Raw genomic sequence first — 22,626 nt, forward strand, 5'->3', positions numbered from 1 at the left:
GCAGTAGCTACGTCCCTGTTTGTGGAGAAATCTTCTTCTGTTTTAAATCTAGGAGGTTCTGGCTGGAATGTGAATTTAAATGATAAATAGACAGTGTGCTTTATGTCAAACACATCATAAGAGAATAGGATGGCCAAACCAACAAACAAAAATCCCTGTTTTTGATTTACAGCCTACAGTGAACATTGAGAAACATCAGACCAAGACATTTTCAACTTGTCAACTTTATTTTATGCTTTGACAGTTGTTGTGGTAGATTCAAAAATTTAAAAAGTGTAAATCAGAGTAGTTTCCTTTTCTATTCGCCCCATTTTATTGCATCTAATTGGCCAGTGAGAAAAGTATCTGTTTAATATGAAAAATGTTAAAAAATAAATGAAGTCGTAAAATACTGAGCATCCTCATTCAAGTGTGTTAGTTACTTACGCGCTTTTTTTTTTTAAACCAGTCGAACATTTTATGCAGATGATAGTCTGAAAATAATTTTTTTAGGCATGAATATACACTTTGTGGTTTATTGGTAATAAATGTGAAACATGACATTTCAAGCAGGTGTTCTTTATAAAAATTTAAAATATATTTTATTCATTAACTTTTTCTGTAAAACAAAGATCTATTTCAGTAACAGAACTACTTACAGGTTAATAGGTTAGAAAAAAAATCTCTCATTGTTACAGCAACAGTGTATTCAGGTGCTCTGTGTGTATGATTTTTTGTTTTCATACCATAGATGTTTAACTGAAGCGTTTAAAAAAAAAAGTACAAGAAAAGAAACATTTGAAGACTGATAGTGAAAAATAGCGAGTACAAGAGACTTATGAATCCAACATTGTTGGTTGTGTCCAGAGTCTCTCTCTCTTTCTTTCTCTTTTATTCTCCACTTGTTTTCCAGACGATGCCTTCACTGCCCTAACTTTATTCTCTTTCAAAATTAAAAAGTAAAAAATATTCAAGTTTCCCTCTTTCAGGCCACAGAAATGGTTCTGTACAAAGTCAGTGGAAGCATCAGTCAGTCTGTCTCATTCCATCAGTCTTCGTTCCCAGCATGGATAAGAAAAAAAACAAATCCCAGTTTTCTAAGCATTTAGTATTGGTCTGAATTACCTACTTTTTACAACATGCAGTTAAGTGGATCATCAATATTTCTGTGCTTTGATGTTGTTCCTTGGAGCACTGTGCCAGCGTGTGCACTGGTACATCACACAACCCACATACGTTCACTCTCTCATTGCTCTCAGCACTTTTTGCACAGAAACAAACCTTCCCATAATTTTCATTTCACTACAGCGTCGAGCGTCTTTTCTTTCCAGTAGTTAAATTTCCATTTCTTAATGCTGATGTCTAAGAAGATTGCTTTAGGATATGATTTAAGTGATTCTATAATATCAGAATAGGCAAGCATATTAATGAAGAGTACATTAGATTCCAGGATGTGAATCAATATGAAATCATTCTTATTGTCTTTTTTTTATGGAAGGGAGGGACTTGACTTATTTAAAAAGCAGTTTTCCTCTCTCCAATAATAATAATAATGATCTCTAACATCAAAGGAGAAAAGGACAACTACCTGATTCGTGTTTAGCTTCGGGGCTGGTAAAAGATTTTATAGGATCCATGACTCAGGGATGCATTAGTGAAATAACTGCTATAATCTAAGTGAAACAAAGGTTGAATCTGAAAAGCAAAGTTGTGGAAAGTTCAGCGAACACTGCAGTGAAGCAGGTCACTGGAAGACGGTGTGGTAGGTGGGGCACTGATGGGACTTCATGTATTTGATGGCGACCTTGAGCTCCTTGCTCTTCTTGTCCCACTTGTGAATGGATGTGAGAAGCAGTTGTTGGTCCACTTTGCGGCCCATGATGAGGAAGTTGGAGCCCAGGCTGTCCAGCTGGGAGCACGGACAATTGGCACCATTCTTAATGTACAAGGTCAGCTTCTTCAGGTCCTTCTTCCTCAGCACGCCCTGCTTCAGAACTTTCTTCTTCTTTTGTGCTGCAATCAGCTTCCGGTCACCCTTTTCCTTTTTCACCTCCTTGATTTTCATCTTTAGGACTAAAGGAGAAGAGAAGAAGATATTTAAATTTATTTTTATTCAGTAAAACCCTAAAGGTCTTACAGTTTTTTCTGAATGCTTAAACCCTAACTGTGATTCCTGTAGCACAATCTCTAAAACTATTCAGACTTATAGCAAAACCACTCACTGAGTTTGCAAAACTAAAAGCACAAAAACTGCTTTGCACTCAGTTTGCAATTTTGTAACACACACTTTGCAAAACTGTAGGCACAATTCACTGCACAACACTCAATTACCAAATTTCCAACACACTCCTAGCAAAAGTATACACATGTATGGCTATCATTAACACTAATTTGCCAACTGTCTGGCACACTTTCACATGTGAAAACTTTTTTAGATAATTAGTTCACTTTGCAATCAGCCTAAGCACTATAATACAGGTAAGCTGTGTGTGCGGAGTACAATGGAGGGAGCAGAAAGAGTGAGAAGTAGAGGAGGCCGAGGAAGAGGACGTGGAGGTGAAGAAGTAGGATGAAGAGGACGACAAGGACAAGGAGGAGCAAGAGGAAGACGAGGAGGGGGGAGAGGAAGATGAGGAGGGGGGAGAGGAAGGGTAGGAAGAGTAAGAAATAGAATCGCTGATGACATCAGAGCTACAATAGTGAACCATGTAATCAACCGTGGAATGACCCTGAGGGTAGCTGGCCAACGGGTCCAGCCTAACTCGAGCCGCTACACTGTAGCAAGTACCATAAGGACATTTTGAAATGAGAATCGGTTAGCACAGTCACTTCGCACAAAGATTTGTAGCACTGCCATATGCCAATGAGAAACACACCAATACCATTGATGTGAAAATACTGAAATTGTTACTTTAGAGAATTGCTAGATGACCAGATGCTGGGGCAGAGGAAGCATGTTCACTGCAGACCAAGTAACCCATAGAGTCATTATGGCGATTGCAAATAATCCTATACTTGGAAATAAACACTTGTGTTTGTTTTGATGTGTGTGAATAAACACCAGTACTTGAAGTTTGGATCCCTCTATGCTTATGGATCTATGACAGAAGTATGAGCTCAAACTGACATAGCCTACCTTGTGCACAGAGAAAGCAAAGGCCAGATGTGTTTTGTATTCATACCATCAGTGTGCAGTTGGCGCATTGTGTGCTTAGTAGATGATGGCTTGTGTGTACTGTTTGATACGGAAACACCATTTTTACAAAGGTGTGAAGAGTTAATCTAGCTGTGTTTGCTTTTGCAAGAGAACTACAATGTTTTGATGATTGGGTGACAGGTTTTCTTATTTGTGTGAAGAGTTTTGCAAAATTAGCCAATAGTTACAAAAAATGTGCTTAAGCAATCAGAAAAAACTGTAATGTGTCACTCTGATCCCAGTGTTTCACTCTTATTTAAGCAGCTGTGGTATTTTTTTTTAACTTCTGGAAGTCTAGTACTGAGCTCTGTACTGTTCTAAAGCAGTAGCTATTTTACACCTCCCCCGAGTATCATCATTTAGACTTTCCTGAGCAGTGTGCAAAAACTGCATCCTTGTGAATGTCTGACTCGGGAAAAACTCCACAGTCCAACATCTTTTTGGAATTTGGTGTACATATTTTGGCAATATAAATCACAAGTCTTCTCTTTGTTGTTGTCGGGCTATTCCTGAGCAAAAATCATCTTAAATGATTTTGCTTTCAAGTCTCAGACAAAGTCAGATTTATAGTGAGGTTCAGGGCAACATCCATAAGTCTAAAAAACTGCTTGCAGCATAAGATTAATATTGCTACATGGAATCATTATCATCTGTTGTCATTCTGCCCTGCCTGTGTCATTGTTTACACACTTGCAGTGCAGTGTTTTGCGACCAGCTGTGTATTTTTAGGCAAAACATATGTAGAACAGAGAACCTCTGTGCACAGTTTTATTACATGTAGGATCCGGTTACAGCAAACTCAAAGTTTATCAGCCTAATGAAGTACTGACTTGAATCTCCCATTGCACCTTCTGTTTATAAGTTCATATTTTTATATGCGAGAGATTAAAATTGAACTGCCAAACATTCAAAAGAGGAATTCTCTGGGTGAGAATTTTGACAGGTGAAATTAATCACGGGTCGGGCAAAGGTGTGGGGTCGGTATGAAGCATCGCTATGTACCCCGGCCTGCTGGAAGATCGCCATTTCACTTCTCGCCTGCTTGTCTATGGTTGCATAAACATCCCTCGGTACGCTCAGATAGGTATACAGTACATGTGAAGTGATAGCGTGTTCAAAAAGGAATGCGTGCATTGAGTTGCCCCTTGTTCACATCCTGTTTCACATCCAGCTCCTTCGCCGCGAGTATGTTTATGCGCTGTATTTGCCTGCCTACATGCCTGAGCCGCGTGTGTTTTTGTGAAAGACTGCATTCATGTGTATGTACGGCGTGTGTTCAGTAAAGGTACGGAGGATAATTCATCTCCCTCTGCTTCACTTTAAATGCCCACCTGTAATCAGTCATATTTAGTCATAAGTGATGCAGTGGGGCCCTCTGTGCGGCCTGGCCAGCATCTTTGTGACAAGCTGTGCCCACGTCTTTATACAAAGTCGCTCTCTTTAAAGTGAGCAGAGGAGGGCGTAGAGGTAGAAGCAGCTGGAAAGAGAGGGAGTGAGGAGTGTGCCATCGTTTTGAGGAGAAACAGGTTTTCTTCAAACTGAAGCAAGCAATCTACTTTACAGTTTTTGCCCGTTGCTTGAACACTATAAACCCATGCTCAGACTAAAGTAACACAACGTGAAGCTTTTGTTACCATACCTCAAACACATGTACCCATACCTTAAACAAAAGCGCTGCTTTGCACCCCAGTACCAATTATGCAACACTCCTACTCCTTTATGCAACACACCTACCCCTTTATGCAACACACATGGTCCTGCATGCTACACTCTATTTCATACATAAGACACTTCGCTCACAAAATGAAATCTCAGGGTGCCATTTGGAAAACACATGTATCCAAAATACAAAACACATCGGATAATTGCAACCACTCAAATACACACCTGAAGGCACGTACTTGCAAAACCGAACACCAATTAGCCAACTACAAAAAGCCCTCAGCGTAGCCATTTCAAGAACTTTGCAAGCATGGATGGAGGGAGAGCAAGAGGAAGAGGTAGAGGAGGAGGAGGAAGAGGAGGAGAAGGCCGAAGAGGCCATGAACGGACCCATATTTCTGATGAAATAAGAGCAACTTTGGTGGACCATGTCATCAACCATGGCCTGACTATGAGGGAAGCTGGGCAGAGAGTCCACCCACATCTAAGCCGCTTCACAGTGGCATCTGTAATACGAACATTCCGACTAGAAAACAGGTATGTCTTCACCTCCATACCTTCTGCTCTACTCAGATGGTTTCATAGCACTGTTCTACAGTATATCACATTACCATATCAAGTGTACGGGGTGCTAATGCTCCTTTTGCAGCCAAAGTGGCTGATTCCTTATATTGAAGTACAGTGTTGTACAGTGGATGACACAGTACATACAGTAAAGTACTGTAAGAAAAATAAGCAAACCGATGACAATATGTGGTTGTATTTCTCCAGAATGACTCGAAGACCTTCTGGGGGAGGACGGCAACGCCTGTTCACACAACAGCAGGAACTTGCCGTTGTGGACCTAGTGAGGGCAGACAATGCCATCCGTCTCCACCAGCTACGACGGAAAATACTTGCAGACAGGCGAGTGTTCAGCAACATAAACCATGTGAGCATCACCACCATCAGACGCATCTTGGGTAAACTCAGCATCACCATGAAGCAGCTCTACAGAGTCCCATTCGAGAGGAACAGTGACAGGGTTTCGACATGCAAGAGGATATTTTCCCCGGTGCCCAGCGGGAGAGGACACTGCTTGCGATGTTGATGAGGTCCTGTGGCCAGACCCCAACAGACGGCGGGATCCATGAGCCCACTTATGCACAATTGTCATGGTTTTTTGTGTTTACAGTATAGTGTTTTTTCTATTGCAGTATTATTGTGTTGTGGTTTTTTTTTTTTTGCTTTATCTGAATTCATGGTACTGCGATGTACACTATTGAGTAGGTCTATTTGCGTTTTTGGTTGTTTGGAAATGTGTCTCCTGTAAATGTGCCTTCTGAATACACAATGGAAATCAAGGACTGCAGTGTTTTATGTAAAGAAGACTAGTGTGTTCCCCCTGATCTGTAAGTGTTTGCATATGATGCAAGTATGTGTCATTTTGTCAACAGAGTTACATTTTGACAGAGGAATGTTAGGTTTTGACAGCAGAGTTTAGGTTTTGGGAGTGGAGTTTCATTTTGGCACAGATGTGTATGGTATATTTCCCAGTGTTGTGTCGTGTTTACTTGTGTTTAGAGTTTTGGCACAATGAGCGACGTTTTGCCAAATGTGTTCAAGCAACGGGCAAAAACTGTAACAACAAGGTGTCGGCTAAACAAGACTCTTGTCATTTGTACAGCAGCTGGATAGTGCAGTAAGAAACGTCATGAGATCGTCCATGAAAAGCAGACCGTAGCAAAAACAGTGTCCAAAGATGAATAGGTAGCAGCATTCATGGGGTATGAGCTCAAGCTCTCGCACTACAGAATAACATTGTAGAGTTGTTCCTTCCTTGATCTCCAAATCCATATGTCACACTTACCTTTTCGACGCATTCCCTTGTGTCCTCCAGCCACATAAAGGCTGAGCCAATAAAACGTCTTTCTGCGGCTATCTGCAATCATGTTTCATATTACAGTTTTTTCTGATTGCTTAAGCACATTTTTTGTAACTATTGGCTAATTTTGCAAAACTCTTCACACAAATAAGAAAACCTGTCACCCAATCATCAAAACATTGTAGTTCTCTTGCAAAAGCAAACACAGCTAGACTAACTCTTCACACCTTCGTAAAAGTGGTGTTTCCGTATCAAACAGTACACACAAGCCATCATCTACTAAGCACACAACTAACCGATTCTCATTTCAAGATGTCCTTATGGTGCTTGCTACAGTGTAGCGGCTCGAGTTAGGCTGGACCCATTGGCCAGCTACCCTCAGGGTCACTCCACGGTTGATTACATGGTCCACTATTGTAGCTCTGATGTCATCAGTAATTCTATTTCTTACTCTTCCTACCCTTCCTCTCCCCCCTCCTCATTTTCCTCTCCCCCCTCCTCATTTTCCTCTCCCCCCTCCTCATCTTCCTCTTGCTCCTCCTTGTCCTTGTCGTCCTCTTCATCCTACTTCTTCACCTCCACGTCCTCTTCCTCGGCCTCCTCTTCTTCTCACTCTTTCTGCTCCCTCCATTGTACTCCGCACACACAGCTTACCTGTATTATAGTGCTTAGGCAGATTGCAAAGTGAACTGATTATCTAAAAAAGTTTTCACATGTGAAAGTGTGCCAGACAGTTGGCAAATTAGTGTTAATGATAGCCATACATGTGTATACTTTTGCTAGGAGTGTGTTGGAAATTTGGTAATTGAGTGTTGTGCAGTGAATTGTGCCTACAGTTTTGCAAAGTGTGTGTTACAAAATTGCAAACTGAGTGCAAAGCAGTTTTTGTGCTTTTAGTTTTGCAGACTCAGTGAGTGGTTTTGCTATAAGTCTGAATAGTTTTAGAGATTGTGCTACAGGAATCACAGTTAGGGTTTAAGCATTCAGAAAAAACTGTAAAAGATTGAGATATATAATCCTGCAATTAATCAGACAAATAAATATCCCTGATTTGGTAACGTCACGATGAATTACAGGAGACGTGTCTGCGTTTTGGTTGCGGCTCAGAGAGTCAGGAAGGTGCGCACGGACGTGTTTTGTTGTTGTTGGATGTGGTTTTATCATTTATTATGGGTCATGCTCTGTATATTCTGGCTCTTTTGTACATGTGGTTATTTTGTAAAACTGTTTTATACTGCAGGCATCTCCTCTGCGGGAAACATAAAATATGCAGAGAAAAAAATGATCCTGGCCACACATGCTTTTGTAATTTCACAACTTTTTGTCACCCTTCCTCATTTGGTGCTTAACGTGTTTGGAACAGAGCAAATAGACAGCAGTTTATCATTAACTGTAAACACTGTAAACAATTCAGCTGCTGTGATGAACTCAAATAACAGACTATTTATATAATTATACTCTGGCATCATCTTAAGGTCATTACTATTGTGAAACACGAAGGTTGGAAAGTGGAAAGTTTGAAATTGGGGCTAAGAAATGAAGTCATTTATCAGCTCATGTGAAGAAAAAGCCGATTCTAGCAGCGAAATTAACGCGAAACGGCTGCAATAAAGATTTAATCGATGGGAGGATCAGAAGTGAGAAACAGGGATGTGCAGGTGAGATTCTCTGTGTGGTTGCACATGCTTTTTAATTCATAATCAAAGGAAAATAGCGTAAATACCAGTTAATCTTCATATTATGTAACCACTGACAGCTCAAAGTTAAGCTTTCGTTTTAGGTGATTTTGCTATTTTGCTATAACTTTATGCCCATGGCATTTATGTTGATGGGAGTTTTTAAGGACACAGTGCTTTGACTTTTTAGTTTGTTATTACAACTTTTCAACACAATATTAAAACACAGATTTTATTATTACGTCATGAAACTTGTAAATCCAAATCAACACCGTGGTGAAATGTTTTGCTTGCACTCTTGTACTTGGCTGACTGTTGTACACAAAGCAATTGCACTTTTCTGCTGTGTTGTCAGTCTCTCGCAAACTCCAGTTTACCAGACTGCAGATAGGTAAGAAAGTTTCCATAACAGTGCTGTATGCTAGTGACCGTTTGTATCCATAGTCAGGTACTATGTTTTTCAGTTTTTTACTACTTACCAAAGTCACTTGCACAGTAATGCTCCATGATGTTGTCTTTCTTCAGCTCATTGTCACACGGTGGGCACACCTTTGACACTGAGGGGAAAAAAAGAAGGAAGAAGAATTTGTCGTCACCTGTATTCAATCTCGTTTCATTTGGTGCTTTTAAAACCAGATTAGCTCATATCTAACGGCAGCGTTGAGGTCAAGTGCAGTGAGCAAAACCAAAGTTGTGTCAGTATGAAATCGTTAAGCCCTGAGCACTTCTGAGGCACTTATTTGCCCCCCCCCCCCCTTGTCAGAGACTATTTGCTGCTGAGTGAACGCAGAGTCCAGTAGGCTGACTGATGTTTGCCCTGCAATTACACTGGAGAAAATGTTTTTATTCTGGCCCGTTGCATATTTTGGTGGCGCAGGCGTGGTCTCGGCTGTTCAGAAAGGTAAACGGTGCGGCGGGAGCTGCTGAACATGGTGAAAAGTGATTCAGTACACAGACGCAGCCATCACTTAGGCCACACAGCAACCGCACATTGTGAAAGAGCGAGGGGGAAACCAAAGCAACAAGTTCAGTTTATTTTTAACTCAAAATTTACGGTCATGCATGCTTTACTCAAGAGCGTGTTTGGCCTGTCTAACTTTGATATGGGACTTTGTGATTGTTGTTGTTGTTGTCTGCCCACACAGTTGAGACAGAGCACATGAGGGAAGAAATACAAGCCCTGCATAAAATCCTTTTTATGTATTTTTTGCATGTTCCCATACTTTTATATTTATATAGCTGAAATGGACAAATAAGGCCTTGCCATTCAATTAATAGGATTTATAAAACGTCAGAGACTTCTCTGACACACGCATACACGAAAACGCACCACCTTGTAATTTTCCCCTCGATATGAAACATCATCAAAACAATTACTGCTTCGATTCCATGTATTTTCAGAGTATTTCCAGCTCTACACATCTAATATCAGGCCACTCATCCACCAAACAGAGCCGCAAGCCAAGAGAGCAAAAAAAGTATAATATTAGAAAGGGCCACAGAGAGAAGGATGTGGTATAGAAGCATTGCCCTGACAACATACCTATACACCTAGGGGATAAATTTGACAACATGAAGGGAAAACAGTGCAGAACTTTTGCTGAGTTGGCAGCCTTTTTTTTCTCGAGATAACTGCTTATAGGAGAGTTTAGTTTTTCTGACATTCCCTCATTGCAAGATCCAAAATATGTTATTCCCCCACTCCCTGAGTTCCCTGTGCTTTCTCTTTCCTTCTGTGTCTCCCACTTTCCAGAAACACACCTATGCAAAACGACACGCCTCTCCTTGCACTGTGCAGGCCCTGGGTTAAAAGTCAGGGTTCAGAGGTTATCACCTCAGCCCAAACCTCAGCGTCTGGCCAGATAATGAGATGGGTCAAAGTTTAACATGCTTCGCTGCTTGGGTCATGGGGAGGTGAACCCCCTAACCACCAGTGAGTGTATGCATGTGTGTGTCTGCCTATGTGTGTGTTGGAGGTAGCTGAGCCATGTTCTTGTAGAGCAACTGCCAGTTTTTTCTCCTCTGAGGGTTCCCATGCTTTCATAGGCAGGAGACCTGTGAGGCCTGCAAGGTCAGGCTTCTAATTGTTTGGTGCTGACATGCAGACTGGGACAGAAGCATGGAAAAACACACACACAGAAACACACACACACAGAACAAGAGACAACAAAACTTCTCTGGATTTGTCCGTCTTGAATGGTTCCCTTGAAGCCGTTCGGTCTTATTCAGACTCGGTGGTAATTCATTCTGGTTTCACAGGGGTGGTATTTTGGCAGAAGGCCCGGTTGCGCTGATGCCAGAGCATGTGTCAGGAGAAAGCAGTCCCTCCATGAAACTTAGTTGAGCTTGGACCGAAAACCAGCCTTTGGATGGCGCTTAGAAATCACTAAAGGGACGACTGCCCTCATCGTCGGTCTCTGTCGAGGGAATCACCGTCATGTTCTGATGGGAATCACTGCTGCGTGGCTTGGTACTTTTTTTCCTGGACACATTTCTGCTCAGTAAATATTTTGACTTTGAGCTCATTAATATATTTTTTGCCATCATCTCAAAGCAGCTGAAGAATTTTTTACCATGCGATTAAATTGTGAAAATCTTGCTCTCACTCTGGTTGACTTTGGACTTGACCACCTCTTGTGTGCTACTTTTGGCATTTACCTACTGGGTTACGAACTTAATTACAGAAATTTTAATGTTCCAATTTATTATGACAAATGTTACTGTCTTACAGAGCTTACAGAACCTGTGGAGGATGAGGAGGTTGGGAGTTGATGATTGAGGATAAGAGGAAAGGGATAATGGGAATGGGGTGAGTAGGGAGGAGGTCTTGTGGAAGGCCCTGCTGTTAATCTTTAAACAGCAAGCCAGGGTGGAAATGGTGCACAGCAAGAGGGGGAAACTTCTCCAAAACTTCACTTACTCATAGCTCCGAGGTTAATAACATTTCAGTCTTTCTGCAGTGTCTTTTGTCTATAAAGAAATCTCCAAGAAAAACCTATTAAACTTATGAACGTGAAAACTCATTTGCAAAATAAATTTGGAATACAAAGCAGTGGCACCGTGTACCACTGCAAAGGAATATCTGTTCTCTTTAATGACATAGTCATTCTTATTTTGTTTTACTTAGCTTAGGAAATTGCTTTCTGGCATGAAATTTATTGGGCAACAACACAAATCATCGTGTCTGTTCACAGTGAATTCCTAATAGACACCGCTTGTCATCACATGATATTTAACAATCTAATTAACTTACTTTAAACATGCAGCTGAAATCACAAACACTACAAATCATATTTTATGTTTGTTTCATTTGACTGATTCGCTTGGAATCATTTTTATAGTTGGGTAAAAATGCAAGAGGTTACATGCCGCCGCTGCCTCTTTCTCTTATGCGCACTTTTGAATAAACACAAACACGTGTCTTCACACATCTGACGACCACATCTAACAGCACCGTCATCTGGTTCTCTGACATTTCTTGTACCTTATTGCTCGTTGCCCGAGCTTCACAGCGACTTTTATAAGAAGAATGTGCGCCGGTCACTATCTCATGCCTCATTTGGGTCTTTTAAGTCATGAGCAGCAGCACTTATGACATAAAATGGTACAATCCCGGAGATGAAATTCAGCGTGATTTACATCGGAGAGCCAAACATCTGTTGAAATGCGGGGCGAAGGAGGACTAAAGCATGACTCGGGGAACCCACGGGGCCCCTAAAACACAGCATGCTCCTTGCATCTGTAGGAAGCCTACACAGAAGAGAAAATACATCCTCATAACGCCTCGGCAGCGCTCCATACCCAGAGCATTGGATCATATTTTCCTTTTCATATAGTAACCAAGTTCATATGAGCAGTGACTGTTGTGCTGCTGGGGTCCTGACAGTGCTGCCTGTCTCCTTTAATGTGGTTGTAAATCACACTAGTCACATTTCATCACAGATTTCAGCAAGGACAGACCTTTCCTCCCATGCAATTTCACTGTACATATGTACATATCTTGAGTGTTCATTTCTGGTGCAAACATGCAAACTAAGTTAAGAAACAAAACTAAGAAACAAAACCAGAATCCAGTCTGTGATAATCATGCCTACTGATTTACAGATGCTGACAGCAGCTAAAAGTGGCATCATTAAAACAATGAGGTGTAGTTGATGGTGTGGCATTAATTGTTCCCTGTCTGACAGACTGAGCTCGGCTGGCCTTTTCCGCTCCCGGGATGCCTGGGCCCTCTTTTGTCAGCAGTCAGCTTGTCTTCTGTGGTATAATATACAGACTTGTATTTCACATAATCACACCCCTTGGGCTCTTCTCACACACACACACACACACACACACACACACACACACACACACACACACACACACACACACACACGTAAAGGCACAAGTGCCAGCACAAAACCTGAGCTCAGGTGGTGGTGAGTCTCTGCCAGTTTTGGCTGTGACACAGAGGTGGAAAGTGAATCTTGCTCTGTACTGTTAGTTTCCACAAGAGTCCTCGAACCGTGCTATATCATGTAATTGCAGAATAGCTCAGATAGCATCGGGGCCTCCCGGACTGGGAGATCAGCGAGTAAAGCTATACTAATTCTTGTGATTGATCCAACTCCCAAAGATTCACCTTGATTACCACAAGATTCTTCATGCGATCCCGTGTAAAGAAAATCGTCAGTGTCCTCCAGTGACATAGAAGCTTCCCGGGAAACTCACTTCTAAGAGCTCTTAGCTGAAATTCCTTTTTATTATTGCTGGCTGTGTTTTCATGTGTGTGTGTGTGTGTGTGTGTGTGTGTGTGTGTGTGTGTGTGTGTGTGTGTGTGTGTGTGTGTGTGTGTGCGGGTGTGCATCGGTGCGGAATTAGAAGCCAAAAGCTTGTCCTCGGGATGGCCTCATCGGCACATCTGAGAATCTCTGGTTCTTAGCGAAATGTCAGTGGCTGAGCCTCCGGGCTAGAAGTGATATGGGTTCACTCTCAGTGTGAAACACTCACAAGAATACACGCACATGCACACGCCTAAAAAAGCACACACCCAAATTTAACTTTACCGTTATTTCATTTTTGTTTTTGAGTGTCATTTTATTCTTTAAAAATTAAAATCAGCATATTTTTTCTTATGTTCTTTGTATGTAAAATTTCCTAACACTAAAAATCCTTATTTCCACTGATTCTTAAGGACCCTCTGTAATCTATCCTCCTCTGATCATTATTTGAATAGATGGGATCAACAAACAGTTGGCTGTTTGGGGAGGTGGCAGATGAACGTCAAGCCGCCTCCTTCTCAAAGTGCATGTAGAAGAATGAATTATAACTCCGCAAACCAAAATGTCACATACTTGATACGAGTCCTACAAAAACAGAACGGCCATTTTCCCTAATGGAAAAAGTCAGAACTGCATTAATTCACCCAAGAATCTTCCACTGGTCTTTTTCCCACTGCATTTTGCAAATCAGATTAGATACTTAGATGTCAGTATGCTGTGACCATTATTGATAAAAAGGAAAGATATGTCACACAACTGACTGACATTGTTTTTGTAATGATTGGTTTTCAGCGCTTTAGGAAATGTGTTTATCTGTCAAAGAACGTCTCAAGTAACAGAAAGGACATTTCAAGTGAAAAAAAGACCTTTACACCATAAACGAAAGAAGATGAAAAATGAGATTAAACGGTTGAAAGCAAATCGTAAAGTAATGTGAGCAATATGGCAATGACCATTTTATTTATATAGCATTTTTCAGCACGTACAAACTCAGTGTCCTTAACATAAAAGATAAATTAAGGCTTAGTTTGTAAAAATAAAATAAAAATAAAAATTTAAAGAGGGTTTTTGATTTTGGACACAGTTTTAATTGACTTTGGCTCAACAGGCACCTGCCCCCACCACCAACCCACACACAACCACAGTAACTGAAAGCACCTTCAGCACACTTAGATCTAATTCTAGGAATAGTTAAGAGATCTGCACCGTTTTCTAAACCGGATCTAAACCGTTTTCTTCAGGTTCTCATTGAAAGCAGAGGCAAACACTTCTTATGCTGCAGGAAGCAGCTTTTCTCCTCTTTTATTCGCTGTGTGCCTGTCTTTACTCTCCTGCTTCCCTCTCCTTTCACTCCTCTTCATTCTGCTCTCTCAGGGACAATCAGACTTTAGCGATTCCCATTCTCTGCCTGCGTCTCTTGTCCTGTCATGTCGACTAATTAGTGGGAACTCAGTAATTGGCCTTCTAGCTAATTGGCCTGCTGGCTGCCAGACCCAACAATGGCTGAGCAGACTGGGACACAGTGGGGACTGTCCCCCTCCACTGTCTAAAGACTCTCATCAACTCCCTCTCTCTCCCTCTCAGCGCTGACTGCTTTTGTGAAGAGGCTGCTTAAGTAGTTGTGCTTCTCACACACATGCACACACACACATACACACAGGCATTTGCACACCTCTTTGGATTTAGTTCCCACTCAGTCCCACTATTCACAATTGATACTCTTACTCATTGCTTGTGAAGAATAATATATTCTCCTATTTTTGTGAATCAAATTACTCTCAGAAACCCTTGATAAAGATTTGTCCTTTGTTTCATCCAGCTAAGGTTAATTTAGTAATTTGACTCTGTGCAAACCATGAAATAAAACATAATTCATTCACTCTTTGACTGTTTCGCTGTAGATGGATGACTACTGATAAGGGTGTGTGTCCATGCATGTGCCTCTGTGTAACTTTCAGTTAATACCCCCACAGTCCATCTATCTTAACTCAATGCGCGATCTGGCTGCTGGAGTCTCCAAGTCTCCTGGCTCTCTTGGTCTGTCTCCGTGCCTCCCTGAGGCATATGTAGATGGCCAGAGCCATCCTCAACTGTCCACTTAGGACTTTCCCCTGCAGCATCTTCCTGCTCCCGTCTCTTTCGCTGACCTCCTTTGGCTAGTTTTCCACTTAATCTCTTGTCTGTCATTGTGGAAATGTATGGAAGCCATCTGATTCTCTCATCCTCACAGTTTACAGACTCTCAGTGTATCCGATTGCAAGGACTTGAACGATCATTTGCTAAAGTGATATTATGAAAATAATGAAAAATTCAGAACTTTATCTCTTTGTTTACTTTCTGCTGAGTTTTTCATCTCAGCGCCTGCGTCTGCAAAACACAACATATTTTTCGGGGCAACTTTTCCTTCTGTCGAATTTAAAACATATGCGCATTCATATATCTCTTGTTTTCAACTAGATCTTATCAAATATACCAGGACAGAATATTTAAACACTGCTTTTTATTTTAAAAAATCTCAAAGATTTATTAAATGAGTATTTATTGAATTATTAAATCTTTCTAAAGAGATATTTACATTTTGTGGAAATCACCAGATTATCTTTTTGCTGCTGGAAAAGCTGTAATTTTAACCAGTAGCCTCTTCAGTAGTTATGCAAATTAAAATTGGTTATGATTTCATTGACATTTCTCTTCACTGTATTTTGCATAAGCATGCATGAATGAAGGTGGCCTACCTGGTGGCTGGGTCGCATGGTTCCCGGTGAACTGCATGGGGATGCACAGGTCGTTATCAATGGGGAACTTGTCGCAGGTCAGCATCTCCGGCCAGGGAAAGCCGTAGGTCTCCATCACCGGAGCACAGCTGTCCCTGACAGCCTCGCACAGTGAGCGGCAAGGGTAGATGGGCCTGTCTAGGCACACTGGTGCAAACAGTGAGCACAGGAAGACCTGCGTATCAGCATGGCACCGTTTGGCCAGGAGGGGCACCCAACTGCCTGCCTGCTGCTTAACTTCGGGCATGGTCTCATGGTCCAGGAGGTTGGGCAGCCTCATCTTCTTGTAGCCCACATTGTGGCACAGGCGCAGGTCAGCTGGTATGTCCAGACACTGGGGCTGCTTGGTGTAGAAGCGGCCATTGTGGAAGTTGTCCGACTGCCAGCTGTAGTAGTCATACTCATCTGCGGCCGAGACGGTAAGGAGGAGGAGGAGGGAGAAGGGCGACAGGCCCAGTGCCAAGCTGAAGGAGCCCTGGGTCAATGCCCACCTGGGGCTCTTTTGTCCGTTTGCCATGCCTCTACGAGTTCAGACCAACAATTCAAGAAGGTTATATCCAAAGTCTCCAAAGTAACTCAGTGAAGACAAAATGCAAGGAGAAGAGAGAAACAAGGGGGGGCAGGCGTGAAAGCTGTAATCCCTTTTTTTCTCCTGAGTATGAACGCAGCGGATTGAAAACAAAAGTGTTTAATTCCCTTCTTCCCTGGAGAGTCGACCCTCTAAGCCTCCCTGAAACACCTCCCTGTGTGTGTGTGTGTATGTGCCTCAGGTAGTGGAGTGGGGAGGCAGCAGTCAGGGAAGAGTGAGCTTACAAGTAGGACTTCTTACTTTTCCTAACTTTCCCTGTTCACAGTTTCTCACTTTCTTTCCCTGGTGTTCTCCTAGAACTGCCTCCAGCTCTCTCCTGCTCTCTGTCTATCAGTCTGTAATGAGGAGTACCTAGGTTTTAAGAGGCAGTGGTAGCTGCTCTCGTCTGCTGCCTGCCCCCTAGCAGGCGTCCAGACCATTCACCTTCCTACTGGCCTCCCCTGGACTCACTCAGAACAGCTCCAGCCAATCACAACCCCAGGGGGAGGCTCCCACTGGCCCTCAGGACACTCCTTCTGCCCCTTATTTTCACCAAAAGCCCTCCTCCAGAAGAGCTTAACGGGAAAGAAAGAGAGAGCAGCCTGTGGCAAGTTTCTACAGCTGCATTTTTATATTGATCTCTCGAATATGCACACGATTCTTTAGTTGGAAACACACCCAGAAGACACTGCCATCCTCTTACTCATGTTGCTTTTGTGATGGATTTCTAAACTCTTTAGCCCACTTCCATTTACTTGTGAGAGACAGACTCTACGGGCTCCCTGCAGATTGCTCCACGTGTAACAAAGGATGCGTGCTTGCAATTCAAGCACGCTCACTTCATTAGCTCAAAACAGTCTGGCAGCAGCTTTGGCTGGCATCAGCAGTGAGAAAACTTACAAGTGCGCACATTCACATGCATAACTGTAAACGTGAGAGATGCAGGAGGAGAATATGAATGAAGTTGAGGGGGGAAAGGGCATCAGCATGGGAGAAGTGAGGTTACTGAGTTGTGCAACTACAGGTGGCTAGGTGGTTTATCCGCGCCAAGGGAGTTATGCTAATGTGTATGTTGGCTGTGAAAAGAGGCACGCTGCATATCTGTCTCTTTCTATCAGTGCCACTGACACAGTGAGGGCCTTCATCTTTGGAGCAAACTCCCTAGAAGGGTCACATTCAGATTCAAAAGCCTGTAGCATTGTGAACAGGATGTGGGATCAGTGGCTCACTTGGAGGGTGTTCCTGCATTTGCTATTTGATCTGCGTCACGCATTAATGCTTTTCCTCACGTGAATAGACTGTAAATGCAGGCCAATACAAATGATTTTAAAGTGACTGTTTTCTGTACTATATCAAGATATATGTGGATTGTGAAGACACCATATAGATCATCCTGCAGCTGGATTGTGGAGAGACTAAGACGAAGTAAACAAACTGTATGTGGCAGTACAAACAAGGGGACCGGGAAAGTGCGTGCATGTGTGTTTTTCAAACAGCTGGTGGTGTACTTGGATGGGAATCAGGAACAGTATTGTTCTGCGCCTGTAGGGTGGAAGATAAAATTCCAGAAACAGCAGTGAGTCCGTAGAATCTAATTCAATAAGATGATATGAAATCATGTTTTAATAACAGTTAACCAAGCACATCAATAAAATAAGTCCAAGAGCCCGTAGAGTTTTATAGTATCATGACCAAACATTCACTTATTTCCAAACCCGGGGCACTGAAGAAGATTACTGCACCATCAAATCGTTTTTTACTCGACAATGGAGTTGAATGTGTTTCAACTTTATCATGCTGGGCTGCGATTCAAATCCCTGTTAGTACGCCCTTAGTGTGTGCGGATGCTTTTTTCGGTGGATTGGAAAAGCTGCCAACAGAGCGAACAAAATCTGCAGTTTGCATAACCTTCAAATGAAGAAAGATAAGATGGTTGTTAGCTGATGTAGCCATTTTTGAAGGAAAATTATAAATAAAAGCATTGTTGAGTGAGCATAAAGCACTTATTTTGTTTTCAGAACCTCACAGCCAAGACTTATTTGACTCACTGTGTCTTTCCCAGCAGTAACACTTTCATCCGTCAACATGCTGTACTGACTGCTAACCTTTGCACTACGACTAATCAACGTAGCTCACAGCTAATGATCTCTGGACCTTACTTTTTTAACAAGGGGTGGTGGGACTGTCTTGTGCATACCTCACTATCTTGGTAAAGGATTTTGTATGCACGTTAGCGCACTGGTGACCTATTTTAGGCCTGCTAGTGTTTCCTCTCGATGCAAGCACAGTGTCCTACCTTCAAGTCAGTAACAAAAGTGTCTTTCATGGTAATCAATCAACAATGCTTGTCTCCTCTTGTTCTCTTTCCCCTAACTGGCCCCTGTGGCCACCGGCCAATCAATTCCACTCTTCAGTTTCCAGCCTTCTGATTGGATGGAGGTTATAAGATTAGGTCCAGCTTTCATTGTTAGGCCGAAAGATTTAGCATGGTTTGAAAAGAGTGTCTCGGCAATTGTGTGAGTATGCCTGTCTGTTTGGAGATGGTGGTAGTGGGTATAGATAGTTGTGTGTGTGTGTGTGTGTGTGTGTGTGTGTGTGTGTGTGTGTGTGTGTGTGTGTGTGTCTGTGTGTGTGTCACAGTGATTCTAAAGAGGAAAGGCTTGAGAGTGAGTGAGGTGGCTAGCCGCCCAGATATTCCCTCCAAGCAGAGTTTGAATACCAAACCACACAAGAAGATGGAGGAGATGATGTAAAAGACAACAGACATGCCAGCATTTTGCATGTCTTTCTCTGCACACAAGCAACAGAAAGTGCAGGGAGTGTCTTTAACAAACCAAGTTCAGTACTGCGTTACGTCACTTATACTCAAGTCAGCTGAGTAAAGAAAAGCTCAAAAGTCTACCAGAATGTTTTTCAGTGCTGTAGAGCATGGGTAATTCATCAGATTTTCCGTAACCTTTCAAAAATGTATTCATGCATTGAAATGAGCAGAAAGTAGACAAATTCAAACCTCTCAGCAGATGCTCCTCTGCAAAATATGTTACTTCAGTGAACAAGAAGTAAATCTAATATCAGCGGAGGAGACTTTATCTGTGCAGTAACAGGTTTTGAATGAACCCGCTTCTCCTCACCCTGCTCACACACATACACACTCAACCTACTCTTGTAAAGCGACAACAAAGATTAGTTTGCAGAACTGTCAAAACACGCGTGAAACACACAAATTAGTGTCCAACATAAATTTTCTCTCTCTCTCTTTCACACATACACATTCACACAGATGCACACACACAAATGCCTTCATTTAGCCTGATTATTTCTTTAAACTGCAAAAGAAATGGCAACTTGTGAGACTTTTTATTTGCTTTCTGAGTTCACACTTAAAGATGCAGTGTGTGAAATCTTGCCATTAGATGTCAGTACAATGAACACTGCAGTCAACTGAATTCTGAATTATTATGTTTTTACCACTCCCAGTTCTTCTACTGTTTTCGTATAGAGCCATTTTTGTACACACTATATTTGAACATATTTAAACAATGTCAACATTCAAGATTAAATCAAGAATAAAACATGAATATGTGTCAATGAAGTATTTTTGAGGTATTTTATGTTTTTACATCTGAGTCACCTCAAAAACTCACCAAATTGGTGGAGGCTGTCAGTCCCCTCAGCTGTCGACATGTCGGGTGAGAAGCGTTTTTGAAAAGTGTCCCCTGCAGGCAGATGAGACAGTGGAGCTCGCGTCTGTCTGATAACAGCGATACTGAGTTAAATTGTTGAGGATATCCTGAACTTTTTATCAGCAAGGGCTGCTGTTTTTGCCACTGTTAACTGCTGTTAGCCTGTTTTCGTTGCTGCTAGCCAGCATTGATAAATCTTTCTTTGAATTGGCTCTAACTTTGTTGGATTCTGAAACCTAGAGAAGGCACAATTACACAGTGATAATGTACATTTATAAATACCTTTTTTTCCCTATTAAATAACCTCAAAGGATGACTGACTGTAGCTTCAAGTTTTAATGTCACGTATTAAAAAATTATCAGCTTGGTTGCATGCATCATTTTAAGTAATAATAGACTTAACTTTGGCCTGTTGACTCAGCTTCTGTTGACAATGACCAATTTTTTCAATACAGTTTTTTCATATCATGCCAAATCACAACAGCAGTCACCTTAAGGTGCTTTATATTGTAAGGAAATACTCTACAATAGTAAAGAAAAATCATCAATCAAACAAACCCCTTTGGGTAAGCACTTGGCAACAGTGGGAAGGAAAAACTTGCTTTTAACAGGAAGAAACCTCCAGCCTTCTGCCACAACCATTGGAGGTGACAAAAGCAGGGCAAAAGACACCCTGGGGGCACACTGGCTTCAGGTACAACTGACAGATTTGGGACTCGCTCTTCTTTGTGCTGCCAGTGCTTACAAAATAAAATAACTTGTAATTTATCTTCATAAAACAGACTATTTACCTGCACAACAAAAGAACAAAATTTTCACTTGTTCCTTGGCTACAATTCTACTTATTGATATGGAAAATCTGTAGGTAACACACTATATTTAGAGGTTAGTGATCTACAGACCACAATGGAAAAAGAAAAGCGAACCCCAGACAAGCAGACACAAACCCAAACAAGAGAAATAATCGGAGAGTGTTAGTATGGGTTTGCACAATAAGTGTCAGTGCCACCAGGAAATATCAGGCTTATGAGATCTGATCGAGTTCTGCTTCAGTTCAGACCTCAGTCAGTATACACAGTCACTCCACTGAGCCTGAGTTGAGGAACAACTTTGTCAGAGGGTACTGTTGCACATAGCTGCTGAAATGTGATGAAATTATGTTAGAAGATTTTAGCACCACAGAGCAAAGCGCTATAACCGCAAACAGCCATCGCACCGGGCAGTGGTAAAAAGACATGCTGTATATAGGTGATTGCCATCGTCTTATGAACTTTCTTACACAACTTAATTATTATTTCAAATATTTCTTTTCATTTTTGTTTTTTACTTTGTCTGTTTCCATCAAAACTCCTCCAACTGTTGTACCGTTATGGCACTGGAGGCTTCTTTAGATGTCAGGGCTGACGTAGGGGGAGTCAGAAGGTACATTCACTCATTCAGTCAGACAGACAATTACTCAGTTTCTCATCCTTTGCCCACCTGCTACACACTTAGACACTGACACGCACAGACCTCAAACTCTTAACAACTCGCTCCAGCTTACCAAGTTGGACTCTTTGTAAAGGAGCGTTGACCAGCTCACCGTCATGGAACCAAATGTAAAGAGACAGAGAGGAGAAAGGGAGACCCAAACGTCAGCTGAGGCCCTTTCTTTTTATGAGTGACGGGAGATTTCCTCTGAACCTTTTGACACACATACACATGTACTATAAACACAAGTAGCAGCACATCTCCAACAGTGTGTTATTGTAAAAGAGTCATAAATGATGGCTCTTGTCAGCATTTTGCGTAAACTTGCTACCACCGTGATACATTTCACACATTTGGTACATGTGTGTAAGCGTGAGCATGCTCGCATATCCAGTTTGCATTTCTACCTGGAAAAATGCGATTCCTCCAACTGGGATTCGCAAGTGACACCTTCAGTGTCCCATTTAGTTTATTTAGTATTTTCAGAACTTTGTAGTCAGCTACTAGAATAACAGAATCGGAGAGGAGAACAGCAGAGACAGTGAAAAGGTGAAAAGAGCACTGGCTTTAAGAGTATATATCCCACAGAGAAAATTCAATTTCACAGACAAAGCACATTCATGGAACATTTAGTCTTAACTCAAAAAAGCGGAAACTCCTTTTGACTGGTTTGACTAACTTGATTATGAGCTGGACCAAGTTGAGACTAATCGTTACCCCCATGACATTTTACCACTCGATCTGTGCATTTTTGAGGCAATCAGATGGGAACACTTCAAAGCAGAGATTTTATTAGTTTTGAAGAGTCAACAGAGGCTCAGCACGTTCCATTCAATGAAACCTGACTCAACTATTAGCAGACTTCTTTTGGTGGGAGAGATAAAGAAAAATGATATGCTTAAAGCAACCACAATTCCGGCTTTATTCGGGCATTCAGAATAAATGTATGTGGAGCCTTAGTCATGTGTGTTGAATGTTTTGGAATTGACTC

At 41.8% G+C, this 22,626-nt stretch overlaps 1 protein-coding gene across 1 annotated transcript; it reads right to left on the reverse strand.

Moving 5' to 3' along the window:
- Positions 1-555: 555 nt before the first annotated feature.
- sfrp5 (secreted frizzled-related protein 5) lies at positions 556-16,853 on the reverse strand. The gene is made up of 3 exons (XM_085296861.1): positions 15,876-16,853; positions 8,857-8,934; positions 556-2,052 (listed from the first exon to the last, which is right to left on the reverse strand). The coding sequence occupies exons 1-3, from the start codon at positions 16,429-16,431 to the stop codon at positions 1,724-1,726; spliced, it is 963 nt and encodes a 320-aa protein (XP_085152987.1). The 5' UTR covers positions 16,432-16,853; the 3' UTR covers positions 556-1,723.
- Between the last annotated feature and the right edge of the window lie 5,773 nt (positions 16,854-22,626).

The sequence above is a fragment of the Mchenga conophoros genome, linkage group LG13 (genome assembly GCF_057382185.1).
Source record: "Mchenga conophoros isolate Kocher_MC1m ecotype Shallow Benthic linkage group LG13, M_conophoros_male_GT1.1, whole genome shotgun sequence".
NCBI lineage: Eukaryota > Metazoa > Chordata > Actinopteri > Cichliformes > Cichlidae > Mchenga > Mchenga conophoros.